At 40.0% G+C, this 13,128-nt stretch overlaps 1 protein-coding gene across 2 annotated transcripts in view; it reads left to right on the top strand.

The window, feature by feature from the left end:
* The window catches only part of LARP4 (La ribonucleoprotein 4), a 75,026-nt gene that overhangs the window by 29,370 nt on the left and 32,528 nt on the right, over window positions 1-13,128 (top strand). For both annotated transcript variants that reach the window (XM_055127946.1, XM_055127945.1), the window contains exons 5-8: window positions 5,609-5,745; window positions 7,810-7,913; window positions 10,246-10,356; window positions 12,147-12,200. In XM_055127946.1, the coding sequence (XP_054983921.1) occupies window positions 5,609-5,745; window positions 7,810-7,913; window positions 10,246-10,356; window positions 12,147-12,200 (406 nt within the window). The remainder of the gene's footprint in view (window positions 1-5,608; window positions 5,746-7,809; window positions 7,914-10,245; window positions 10,357-12,146; window positions 12,201-13,128) is intronic.

Raw genomic sequence — 13,128 nt, 5'->3', positions numbered from 1 at the left:
ACACACACACACACACACACACACACACACACACACACACACACACACACACACACACACACACACACACACACACACACACTTGCACTCCAGCCCTTTGAGTCATCTCCCCAGTCCTAGTATATTTCTTACAAAGATTTAAAGATGTAGTTTATCACTGAGTATGCATGCAAAGGGTATCTATCCAATAGAAAGATAATGAAATTTCTATTGCATAGTTTCCTTGTGCAAAAATGACTATCAGTTACTTTGTATTTTTAGTAGTTGGTTCTTACTATGATTATTTAGTTTCTAGCAAGATAGGTGGATGGACATAGAGCTTATGACCCAAACCTGGTTGTTTTTGGAGAACTGTGTGATATCGGGGATTAAACCTGGAGCTCCAGGAGCTGGAATGATAGCACAAGCAGGTAGGGCGTATACCTTGCAGTGGCTGACCCGGATTCAGTTTCTAGCTTCCCATATGGTCCCCCGAGCACCACCAGGAGTATTTCCTGAGTGCAGAGCCAGGAGTAACCCCCATGTATCACTGGATGTGACCCCAAAAAAAAAACAAAACAAAAAAACCCAAACCTGGGGTTCCAGCATGGGAAATACTGAACCATCTCCTCGAACCATCATAGACTTCTTTATATAATATGCTCTTAGTTTATTTAAATGAGTATAATCCTCATTCCAGATAGCTCAGATTTCTTTACACCCCATGCCCCAACCTGAAGGGGTGCTTTGTAATATAGTATCAGTCCTAGAATAAAAGGAAGAGCCTCCTGCTTTCTTCCCCTCTAGCAGTTACATTTATGGGAGTGTGTAGTGAGAGTACTTGCTTGGGTTTGATTCCTGGAACCTCATGTGTTCCTCTGAGTCCCATGAGCACAGCTGGGTGTGACCCCAAAACAATGGATTTTGTTGTTTGTTTTTTAAGGTGTGTGTGTGTGTGTGTGTGTGTGTATGTGCGTGTATGTGCGCGTGCGCGCGCGCGCGCGTTCGCGCCATGTTGAGGATTAAACCCAGGCCTACATATGCAAGGCTACTGTGCTGTTGAGCTGTGTCACCCACCAGCCCTCAATTTTAACATCTTTTTAATTTTAAATTCTTTTCCTACTATATTGCACCTTATATTTCTAGTTTTTTCTTCTGTTATGACAAGCCTTTGCTTGTCATAGAAGTTTTGATTTTCTTCTGTCCATTGCATAAAAAAGGAAGTATAGAATCTGCAAGTGATTTTGCAATTAATGTCTGGATTAGATTTGAACTTTCCTCAAGAGGTTGGAAGGAGCAGATTGATTGCTTTAGTTCATTGAGCTAGGTTGGACTAAGCAATACCACTCTGATTTATCTGTCCTGGTCCTCTGAGGGTTTTGATTTTGCAGTTGATTATTTTCTGCTACCCTCATCTATGTTTGATTGTTGGGACTATATCCAGTGGTGCTCAGTGTTTTTTCCTGGCTTTGTGCTCAATTATCACTCCTAGTGGATACAGGGCATTCATACCCGAAAGTCCCTGTTATCTCTGTCTTATCACTGGTGATTCTGTATCCTTCTAGCAGGTTTGTAATTAGTTTTTCAGTCTCTTAATCTGTCACTCTCTTGTAATCTGGCAGATTTCTTCTAAGGAAGATGAGACATGTCTTATGTCTGTTGTAGGTTCCTCCTTCCACTGGAACTTAATTACTACATCACAGAGATTTTCTTCTTAAAATTTACTTGGAGGGTAGGGTTGCTAAATTCAGGTGAAGATTTTACTTAAGAAAAGGGAAAAGAGGGGCTGGAGCGATAGCATAGCAGGTAGGGCGTTTGCCTTGTACGCGGCCAGCCCGGGTTCAACTCCCTCCATATGGTCACCTGAGCACTGTCAGGAGTAATTCCTGAGTGCAGAGCCAGGAGTAACCCCAGCATCACTGGGTGTGACCCCAGAAAAGCAAAAAATAAATAAATAAAGGGAAAAGAGTAGGATGCATCCCACATTGGAAAGGAGTCCCCTAGCAGGATTCAGATTTACTCTTTTTGTTTGTTTGTTTGGGGGCCACACCCCCTGTGCTCAGGGCTTACTTTTGGTGCTACCCTCAGGAATCACTCCTGTTGAGGCTTGAGGGACAAGTACACTAACCACAAGTGTTAAAGTGGTTAGCAAGTGCTCTAACCACAGTACTGTAGATCCAGCCCCTTACTCTACTTTTAAAATTATCTTTGACATTTTTCTGGTTTCCTCCTTAGAATTCAGGAAATGTCATGGGAGAAAATCAGCAACGTGTTAGGGGTCCTTTAGTTTCTGTTTCCTAATGTGAGCCTTACAAAAGTCTTTAAAAATATTTTCTCTCTGGGCCAGATCTGCAGATGCACTCAGGCAAGAAATGGAATTTTATTTTGTCCTTCATGTTTTTACAGCCCTCCTTTATCTCTAAAAATAATTTATTCAATATTTAATAGTTGTTACAATAGATCTCTGGCTCACTATGATTTTCTACATCCACTTAAGAGCTACGGATAGTTGTCATTTAATGTAGCTGAGTTGAATTTCCATTCATGTGTAACAGTTATTAGTCATGACTAATCAAATCCAAGATGTTAGATCCATTATTTATTTGACTTACTTTTGAAAAGAATTTCACCCACAATTTTATAAGAATACCCCTACTATAAGCTATATCTGACCTAAGCTGCAGAGCTTAATTGTAGAAAGAACTTAATTATAGGGGCTGGAGCAGTAGCACAGTGGGTAGGGCGCTTGCCTTGCACTCGGCCAATCCAGGCTGACCCAGGTTCGATTCCCAGCATCCCATATCATCCCCTGAGCACCGCCAGGGGTAATTCCTGAGTGCAGAGCCAGGAGTAACCCCTGTGCATTGGTGGGTGTGACCCAAAAAGCAAAAAAAAAAAAGAAGAAGAAGAAGAAGAAAGAAAGAACTTAATTATAGTGTCCTTATTTTTAATTTTTGGTTATTATTTTGCTTGGGATATCATAGAGTCATGGGGATCAAACCTGGGATTCCTGAATATGTATTTGTTGTTTTTTTGTAGCTCGTATTTGCACTTTTAAAAACAGTGTGAAACATGTTGTTTGAAAAACAGATCCTTAAGGGAACAAACTGTATCAAGTGTGGGGAAGATGGAATAATAAATTTACTAAAAATAAGCTTAGAAGTATATTAGGTGATAAGTGCTAAATGGAGAAAAATGGAGCAGTGGACACAAGGAAAAGTACCTTAGCCCCTTTAGTTTTGAATAATGTCGTTACTGAAATGGGCTGTAGTGATAGCACAGCGGTTGGGCGTTAGCCTTTCACGCGGCCCACCCCAGTTCGATTCCTCCGCCCCTCTCGGAGAGCCCGGCAAGCTACCGAGAGTATCGAGTATCGAGCCCGAGTGCATATTGGATATGCCAAAAACAGTAACAATAAGTCTCTCAGTGAGAGACGTTACTGGTGCCTGCTTGAACAAATCGATGAGCAACAGGATTACTGAAATAGTGGCTTTTGGGGTTTTTTTTAATATATTTAATTTTTATTAAAGATCCATGGTTTACCAAGTTTCTGATAGTTGCAGGGTTTTTCTTGTTGTTTGTTTGTTTGTTTATTTGAAGGCCTCACACTGTGATGCTCAGGGAATACTACTGGCTCAGTCCTGGTAATAGGAGACTATAGTGCCAGGGATCTAAACCAAACCTCCTACAATACATACTCTCCTGACCTTTGAACTGTATCCCAGGACTGCAAGAAACTAACTCTTTTTGGGTTTATTTATGGACAATAGCCAATGGTGCTCAGGAGTTTGGTGATGCTCTGGGACCATATTGGATGCTGGAGATCTAACTTGCTTTGACAGCTTGCAAGGCTTTGCTGTGGCCCCAGGAAAAAGTTTCTTTGTTTTATATTTAATAATAAATTGCTTCAAATATTTTATATGAATATCAAATAAAAAACAAGTTTTATTTTACATTAGTTTTGCTATAATTTTTTTTCTTAATTAGGGGCCAGAGCCACAGTACAGTAGATAGGTAGATCTACTAGCCTTGTATCAGCTGACCAGGTTCAATCCCTGGCACCCCATTTAGTTTCCCTGAGCCCTGCCAGGAGTGAGCCCTGAGCCAGGAATGGCTCTGTGCTCAGGGCTTGCTTCTGGGTGGCTTGGGAAACCATATAGGGAATGCCGTGGGTCAAATCTGTGCCACCTGTGTGCAAGGCCAGTGCCCTACTCACTTCTTATTCACTTTGGCCACAAAAAATGATTACTTAAATTGAATTTTAAACAGCTTAATAAATAAAACCTTTTAGATTTTTTGTTTGGGCTACACCTGGTGGTGCTCAGGACTTACTCTGGTTCTGTGCTCAGGGATCATTTCTGGTGGGCTTGGGGATACTGGGGATTAAACCTGGAATTATGTGCATGTAGGGTAAGAGCCCTACCCATTTTACTATCTCTCCCTCCAGCCCCAACCTTGTAAGAATTTTTAAGGTGCTGAACAGGTTTGTGCAGCCTCTCCTGGTTTGATATCCAGCACCACATATGGTCCCAGGAGCACGGCCAGGAGTGATGCTAGCACAAAGCCAGGAATAAGCCCTGTGTTTCACCACCACCACCACCACAGGGTGGTGGAGGGTGGGAAAGGAGGGAGGAAGGAAATTAAAAGTTTTTCATGATTCAGCGTGTGGGTTATGGGGTGGGGAAAGCGGGGAGGGAGGGTGGGAAGGGAGAAGGAGGAAGGAAATTAAGTTTTTCATGATTCAGCACATGGGTTACAAATTTCCCCAATATGCATATTTCGTATCAGTGATAAGATGTTTATAAGGGGCCAGAGAGTGTACAAGAGTTAAAGCACTTCCTTCATGCAGCCAACCCCTATTCAAAGCCTGGCACTGCATGGTCTCCAAACACAGAGCCAGGAGTGGACACACACACACCCCCCCAATGGAAATCCACAGTATGTAATAAACACACTTTAAAAATCAGTATTAATCCTCTTTGCATTTCAGTATTTCATGAATCTCTTTATTCAGAACCACTGATATATAGGATGAGGTGTATTTTCAGATTCAAAAATTTTCAAGGGGCCAAGGCTGTTACTCAGTGGTAAAGTGTATGCTTTGCATGCATGAAATCTGCATTCAATCCTGGCACCATTAAAAAAGAAAGCAAGAAAGAAAAATCTGCAGTGTTGGGGATATGGCTCATGTGGTAGCCCCTTGGTTTGATCCCCAGCAGCAAACCCTGCTGAGTACCATCAATTACAGCCTTCTAAAGTTTCAGATGATGTTATTGAGCATGTGTGTTGTATTATGTATTGGGGGGGATGGGAGTGAGGGCTTAGTTACTCCCAGTGGTGCTCAGGGGCTACTCTTGGCTATGTGTTTGGGTGTGTCATGCCTGGTGGTACTTGGTACCATGACCAGGCCTCTTGCATGCAGAGCATGTGCTGTCTCTCCTTTTGAGAGATAGTCCTCTTTGAGCTATCTCTTCAGCCCTCTGTTTTGTATTTCACAGGTCACCAAGCTATTTCTGAAAATATGATTTTGTTTTTCTTGAGTTAGGACAAAAAATGAACAAGAAACCTGTTTTTATGGGCTTTAAGGAATTGTTGATTTTCTAGAACTGTTTATTTTTCCTCCCCCCAGAGAAAATTTGTCAAAGGATCTTTACTTGATCTCTCAAATGGACAGTGATCAGTTCATCCCAATTTGGACAGTTGCCAACATGGAAGAAATTAAAAAGCTGACCACAGACCTGGATCTAATTATTGAAGTATTAAGATGTATGTAAATACCTTTTTGGGTTATTTTTTAATTTAAAATAAAGTTGTCTTAATAGTTACATTTTTTCCTGTACAATTTAAGTATCATAAAAGGAATTTTAAAAAAATTTTATATATTTTGCTATTGTTTCAGTAGTTTTACTGCCTGATGGTATTGAATTTTCATCATCTGCAACTTTATTCATCTTAATACCTACTTACTCAAGTATAATCAGTGAATCTCAGGTTTCTTACTATTAAAAAGCTTTATTTGTCATATTCACTAAAGCTGTTTTGAACTTTGAATCCAAATAGACAGTACATTTTAAATCGTAGTTTAGTATACATTTCATGTCCACATGCAGTTGAAACATTACACAGATTAATAGGCCCACAATATGTTGTGTATGTGAAGAATATAAGATATTTTAGTGTTGTGTTTTGGCAATTTCTTGTGGGTTTTGTAAACATAGCTCATCCAATAATTTGCTTTTGTGGGGTAGAGGACTTTCATTCTCAAAGTTCAGAATATTTATGAAATCTAATTGATTTATTCAGTTTTATTTATTTTTTTAGATTTTATTTCATTTTTAAAAGTTGTTCACAGTAATTTGTTACATTTAATATTCCAACTCCAGTCCCACCTCCATTACACCACCATATTTCAAATGTTTCCACCCTGACCCCCAAAGCCTACCCCTAAAACAGGACCTAAATAATTTATTTTGTATTGATTGTTATGAATAATTTGCTGAAATTAATCAAAATAATTTCCTTAGAGGAAAGTGTGTGAGGATTATTGAGATACCATTTTTTCAAAATCAGCCAGTCTTACCAGTATTTAAAGAATTGCTTTGAGACTGATAGAATCCCCAAGTTTCTCATAATGTTGGAGAGCTGGAAAAAGGATTTTACAGAATCTTAGTTTCTTTCCTATGATCACTTCATCCCATTTTAAATTTCAAATTTAAATTCCAGTCAAGCGTTAGTTTCTCTTTCACTCACATTCATTCTTATCTGTTCATTGAGACATGGTTCTCTGTTTTGTGTCTGAAGGAACTAGAATTAAGTTGTCTTTATGGTACTGTTTTCTCCTAATATTTCCTCAAAATAAGCACCTACAAATTGGTTTTATGCCATTGTAAAAGTATGTTAAAATCAATGGAAAATTGTTGGTTGTAATATTTTGCTTAAGTCCTGTTTATGTATTTTAATTATACTTCAGAATTTCATTTCAAGGCTGAGGTGGCGGTTGGGCCATATCAGTGGTGCTCAAGAGTTGTTCCTAAACTCCAGTTTTGAGCCCAAGAATTTTTTTTTTAATACATCAGAGCTAGATATGGAGCAATGTATGGTTAGTGCACAAACACTCATTGATTTGGTGGGCTTTTTTTTTGGGGGGGGGATCACACCCAGCAATACTTAGGGGTTACTCCTGGCTCTCTGCTCAGGAATCACTCCTGGTGGGTGGTGCTCAGGGGACCACATGGGATGCCCAGGGATTGAACCCGGGTCAGCCGCCCTACCCACTGTACTATCGCTCCGACCCCACGTACACTCATATGTTGGTTTTTATTATCAACTGAAATAAAGAATTGATTCATTTTATATATAAGGAAATTAATTTAATTAGATTTAAATAGTAAGTACTCCCTGCAGGCTTCTTCTCAAAGTAGGTGTTGTGATGCTTGTTCAGAGAATTACAAATGACAACATTCTTTGCATATCAACTTCAAGTGTTTTTGGTTTATGGACTTCATCCTGCTCAGGAATAATTCCTGGCTCTGCAGTCAGGAATTACACTTGGCGAGGCTCAGGGGACAAGCTGGGATGCTGGGGTTGAACCTGAGTTGGCCGTGTGCCAAGCAGGTGCCCTACTACCCACCCTGCTGTTGCTCCAGCCCCCATCTCAAAATATTATCACCAGAGAGATTTTCTGCTTAAAAGTGACACACACCTCCAATCTTTTTTACTTAAAGTTTTTAGGAAATCAAATTCTGTTGAAGATAGAAACGAATAGTATTTAATGACATTGCTGTTATCTTTGTTTATCATTTTTGAATAAAATCTTTCTTTAAATTTCAGCCTCTCCTATGGTACAAGTTGATGAGAAAGGCGAGAAAGTAAGACCAAGTCATAAACGTTGTATTGTTATTCTTCGAGAGATTCCTGAGACAACTCCAGTAGAGGTAAATTGTTAGGTGTTGTTCAAACTAAATTACTGTTTAAACTGTTAGAAGTAAATGAGCAAAGTAGTAAATTAGTGCCCTCCCATCAATTATTGTAAATAGGTTAAATACAAAATTCTGAAATGCTAGAAGCATGAAAGATAAAAAATACAATTCTGTGTTCTAAAATGGGTGGACTTGTTAGTGTTGTGATGCTATTTTTTTATTATCTGTTTACCAATAAAATAACTGAATGTTAGGTTAACATGCTTTAGGTACATTTCAGCTGTTATATGTCAGAACTTGGTTTTGCCTTGGTTTCTCTGATTCTGAAACCCATGCTTCATTGCCACTATACCACAGAGCTTCATACAGGGGTGCCATATTAGAGCATAATAAGTTATGGATGGGGCAGACGAACATTATAACAGACTTGCCTTTTTTTTCTTATTGTTGGGTTTTTGTTTGTTTGGGGTATCAACTTGCTCAGGGATTACTCCTGGTCAGGGTTGGGGAAGCCTGTGGAATGCCCACCCACTATACTGTTGGCTCCAGATCCAGAATTGCCATTTTTTAAATAATTTTTTGGTCCTTGCCACATAACAGAATTGCCACATTAATACTAATTCAGTATTTCGAATTGAAGATTCACACACACACCCAGGGTTCATGAATTCATTGCGTGGACTTCACCATTGAACCATATCCCTGGCTCAGTTTATTATCATTGCAACTGAAAAATAAGTTACATTTTTATATTTTGTAGGAGAGTTTAACTTAGATTCTTTAGCTATTTGGCAATTACTGGTTTCCCCATAAAGCTCCTAGAATATTCCTTAGCCACTCAGATGAAAAGCACGTAAATGTGGGGTTCCACAGTTTGTGAGAATAGGGGACCAGCCAGTAGTGCAAATGGAAGAAAATAAGGTCAGAAGGGGCTACAGATGGAAAAGGTTGAGAAACACTGGGTTTAAGCTAATTCACCATATCTATAATGTAAATAATGAAATATTAAACACAGAGTTGTTTCAGATTCATTTTCAGTGGATGATTTAGATTTTTAGGGATGTCCAGTGTTCACTTCCCGTTTGTTCTCTTTCTCTCTTTCTTTCTTTCTCTCTTTCTTTCTCCCTCTTTCTCTTTCTTTCTCTCCTCCCTTTCTCTGTCTCTCTCTTTCTCTCTTCCTTTTTCTTTCTCTTTCTTTCTCTCCCTCCGTCCCTCCCTCCCTCCCTCCCTCCCTCCCTTCCTTCCTCTTTCTTTTTTATAAACTTCTTTTAAACTATTAACATAGTTTAGCATAGTTCTGAGACTTAGTGATCATATCTTTTTTTTTTTTTTTTTTGCTTTTTGGGTCACACCTGGCGATGCACAAGGGTCACTCCTGGCTCTGCACTCAGGAATTACCCCTGGCGGTGCTCAGGGGACCATATGGGATGCTGGGAATTGAACCCGGGTCGGCCGCGTGCAAGGCAAACGCCCTACCCGCTGTGCTATCACTCCAGCCCCCCAGTGATCATATCTTTACTTTTCAGTTATATAAAATTTTTTGAGAGAATTTTTTTTTGCAGTTTTTAAGCTATGAATCTATTATAGATAAATTTCCTGGATTGAATGAAAGTTACATGAAAATACTTTAGCCTGGGGCTGGAGTGATAGCACAGCGGGTAGGGCGTTTGCCTTGCACACGGCCAACCCGGGTTCAAATCCCTGCATCCCATATGGTCCCCTGAGCACCGCCAGGAGTAATTCCTGAGTGCAGAACCAGGAGTAACCCGCGTGCATGGCCAGGCGTGACCCAAAAAGCAAAAAAAAAAAACTTTAGCCTGTAGAAAATGCTAATGGGATTAAATATTTGGGGGGGGGGGCAGATAACAGAATTGGAGAAATTTTGGTTTTTTTGGGGGGGTTAGTTTTCTTTTGTTTTAGGGGCTCACCTCGCAATGCTCTGTAGTTACTCCTGTCTCAGCAGTCAGAATCACTCCTGGTGGTGCTCAGGGGACTAGATGGGATGCTAGGGATCAAACCTGGATTAGCTATATGCAAAGCCTTCACCACCATGTTATCTCTGGCCCTTGAGGCAATATTAATATAAGGAAATTTGAACTTGTCAGTAGGCAAGTGAAGTGTTTTAATTTTGCCTGTTACAAAACAGTTCCTTCCCTAAATCATACACAAAATCTAGACAATAACTGATTGATTATTTGAGAGCATGATTGATGCTTAATAGAAAAATGGGGAGAAGGCACAAACAATTGACAGATAAAGATAAAAGAAAGGTTTGGGAGACATAAAGAGAAAATATGCTTGATGCTTATGCATTTTTTTAGACTTAAACAAAGATTTTCTTTTTCAGGAAGTAAAAGCTTTGTTTAAAAGTGAAAACTGTCCTAAGGTAATAAGTTGTGAGTTTGCCCACAATAGTAACTGGTATATCACGTTCCAGTCAGATACAGATGCACAACAGGTGAGTAGAAGTGTTTTTTTTTTTTTTCATGTTTCAAGTAGTGGTGATAAAAAGTAATAGTGATATGTTTTGTAAGGGAGGGGTTGTTGTTATATTTATTTATTGCAGTTGAGGGATCAAATCCAGGGCCTCAAATGTATGGTAGGTGCTTTGCCACTGAGCTACATAGCAGCTTAATAGTGGTATGTTTTAGTTGAGAAAATATGTGCCTACAGTTACTTCTTTTTTTGGGTCATTCCCAGTGGTACTCAGGGCTTACTCCAGTCTGGGCTCAGGGAACCGTATGGGATTCTGGGGGTCAAATCTGGGTCTACTTTGTCAAGGCAAGTGCCCAATCCACAGTACTATTGCTCTGGGCCCTGCAGTTACTTTTGTAAAGACGGTTGATCATCTTATTTACTTTTCCATCTTGTTTTAGTGGGGGAACCTGTTAGGCAGTGCACAGGAGTCTGTGGGGCATGAGGGGACTATTGGAAATCCTTTGCCAACAGACCAATGGTTCTTCTGTGTTGTGTGGGCCATTAGTGCCAGGAATTTTCCAGGCCACCATAGTGTTGGGTGCCTCCAGTGCTACATCCACCAATGCTTGCAATACTTAAATGGTTCCAGGAATTGAACCCCAGTCAGATGCATGCCTAATGTGCACCCAACTCCTGTATTATCTTCCAGTTTGACTGTTGCTTATTCATTGTTTTTTCCTTTTTTACCATCTTCCTAAAACCTTTTACTCTTTTTATTGTTACTTGGGGGAGGGGAGCCGGGGGTCTTCCAGACAGTGCTTATGAGGTCTAGGAACTGGTCCTAGTGGTACTTGCTCTGGTTTTATTGGGACCCTCCAGTACTAGTGGAACTGTGCCCTACTGGGAATTGGGAGGCCTCCACCTGCCAGGGAGTGTGCCTTAGCCCTTTGAGCTGTTTCCCCAGCCAAATTTTTTTATTCTTAATTGGTATTATTTTCTACATAAAGATAATAACTATTCCTTTGAAACAGATTGTTTAATTGGCACATTCAGATTTTTAAAAAATATTTTTCCTTTTGGGGCTGGAGCGATAGCACAGCGGGTAGGGTGTTTTGCCTTGCATGCGGCCGACCCGGGTTCGATTCCCAGCATCCCATATGGTCCCCTGAGCACTGCCAGGAGTAATTCCTGAGTGCATGAGCCAGGAGTAACCCGTGTGCATCGCCAGGTGTGACCCAAAAAGCAAAAAAATAAATAAATTTTATATATATATATATATTTTTTTTTTTTCCCAATCTTAGAAGGCAGTTCAATTGAATTGGGGGTGGGGGGTGTGGTGGAGATGGCACACTGGTAATGTTCAGGAGTTGCTGCTGGCTCTGCGCTCAGGAATCATTCCTGGTGGTTGCTTGTGCTGTCTCTCTGGCCCATATTTTTTTTTTTAATCATGAAATGTTTGTACTGAAAATGGGCCAGGATTTCAATTCAACCTGAGATTGAATTGGGTTCTCAGCTCAGGACTGGTCAGGTAAGGGTAGAAGGAGTTCATTTGGACCATTTTTAAGTAGATGTTTTGGGTCTGTTTTGATTCTTGTGCTTTTTTATCTGCAGAAATCCATAATAGCTACCTTTTCCTCTGTAAATGTCAACTATTGCTGAGCTCTTAAATTTCATTCCCTGTTTAAAGATAGTTTCTAATATCAAGATCTATTAGCAGAAAAATGACTAATGAATGGTAGTTTTGTTGATTTTTTTTTTTTGAACCTCCCTTTGAGCTATGCCCTTAACAAATGTGAGTGCTAATGAAAGTTATTTCTGCTTTGTTAACAGGCTTTTAAATACTTAAGAGAAGAAGTTAAAACATTTCAGGGCAAGCCAATCTTGGTAAGAAATATTTCTAAGTAGAGACCACTGTGAAACAAGCTTATTTGCCTATTTTAGTATTTTTAAAAACATGACATTTTTAAAAGGTCTATAATTCTAAAGAGTTATCTGCTTCTTATGATGTGTTTAAAATAGTTGATCTGGCGCAAGAGAGACAGTACAGTGGGTAGGGTGCTTGCCTTGTATGCAGAGAACTCGGATTCAATCTCTGGCATTCCATATGGTCCCTTGAGCACCACCAGAATGATTCCTGAGTGCAGAGGTAGAGTAAGCCCTGAGCAAGCTGGGTGTGGCCCACGAAGAAAAAAATATGATAATTGATCTTTTCCATACAGCAATCTTTTCTAAAGGCACAGCTATAACAGTAGCATAAAGTTATAGTTGGTGTTGATTAACATTTTGTTAATCCCAATTCTCAAAATGATCAGTGGGAAAATTTTTTAGTAACGTATAAAAATTTCTTGTGCCGGGGCTGGAGTGATAGCACAGCGGGTAGGGCGTTTGCCTTGCACGCGGCCGACCCGGGTTCTAATCCCAGCATCCCATATGGTCCCCTGAGCACCGCCAGGGGTAATTCCTGAGTGAAGAGCCAGAAGTAACCCCTGTGCATCGCCGGTGTGACCCAAAAAAAACCAAATAAATAAATAAATAAAATAAAAATTTCTTGTGCCCTGCCCTTTATACTCTCGAGCTCCTAAGGGTATTTTAATTTCTGAATAATGTGCAAAATAATGTAGTGCAAAAACTTCAGTTACCACCCCCTGCCACACACACCCAAACCAATTAAGTACAGCCAATGTGTTTTAAGTTTAGTTTGTTGATACTCAAACATTCTAAAATTTATAATAAAAAGTAAGTGGAGCTTGTGCGAGTAGTATAGTCGGTAGGGTATTTGCCTTGCATGTGGCTGGTCTGGGTTTGATCCCAA

This window comes from Sorex araneus, chromosome 2 (assembly GCF_027595985.1).
Source record: "Sorex araneus isolate mSorAra2 chromosome 2, mSorAra2.pri, whole genome shotgun sequence".
Lineage (NCBI taxonomy): Eukaryota > Metazoa > Chordata > Mammalia > Eulipotyphla > Soricidae > Sorex > Sorex araneus.
Note: the sequence above shows the minus strand (reverse complement) of the source record. Positions and strands in the feature narration are given on the sequence as shown.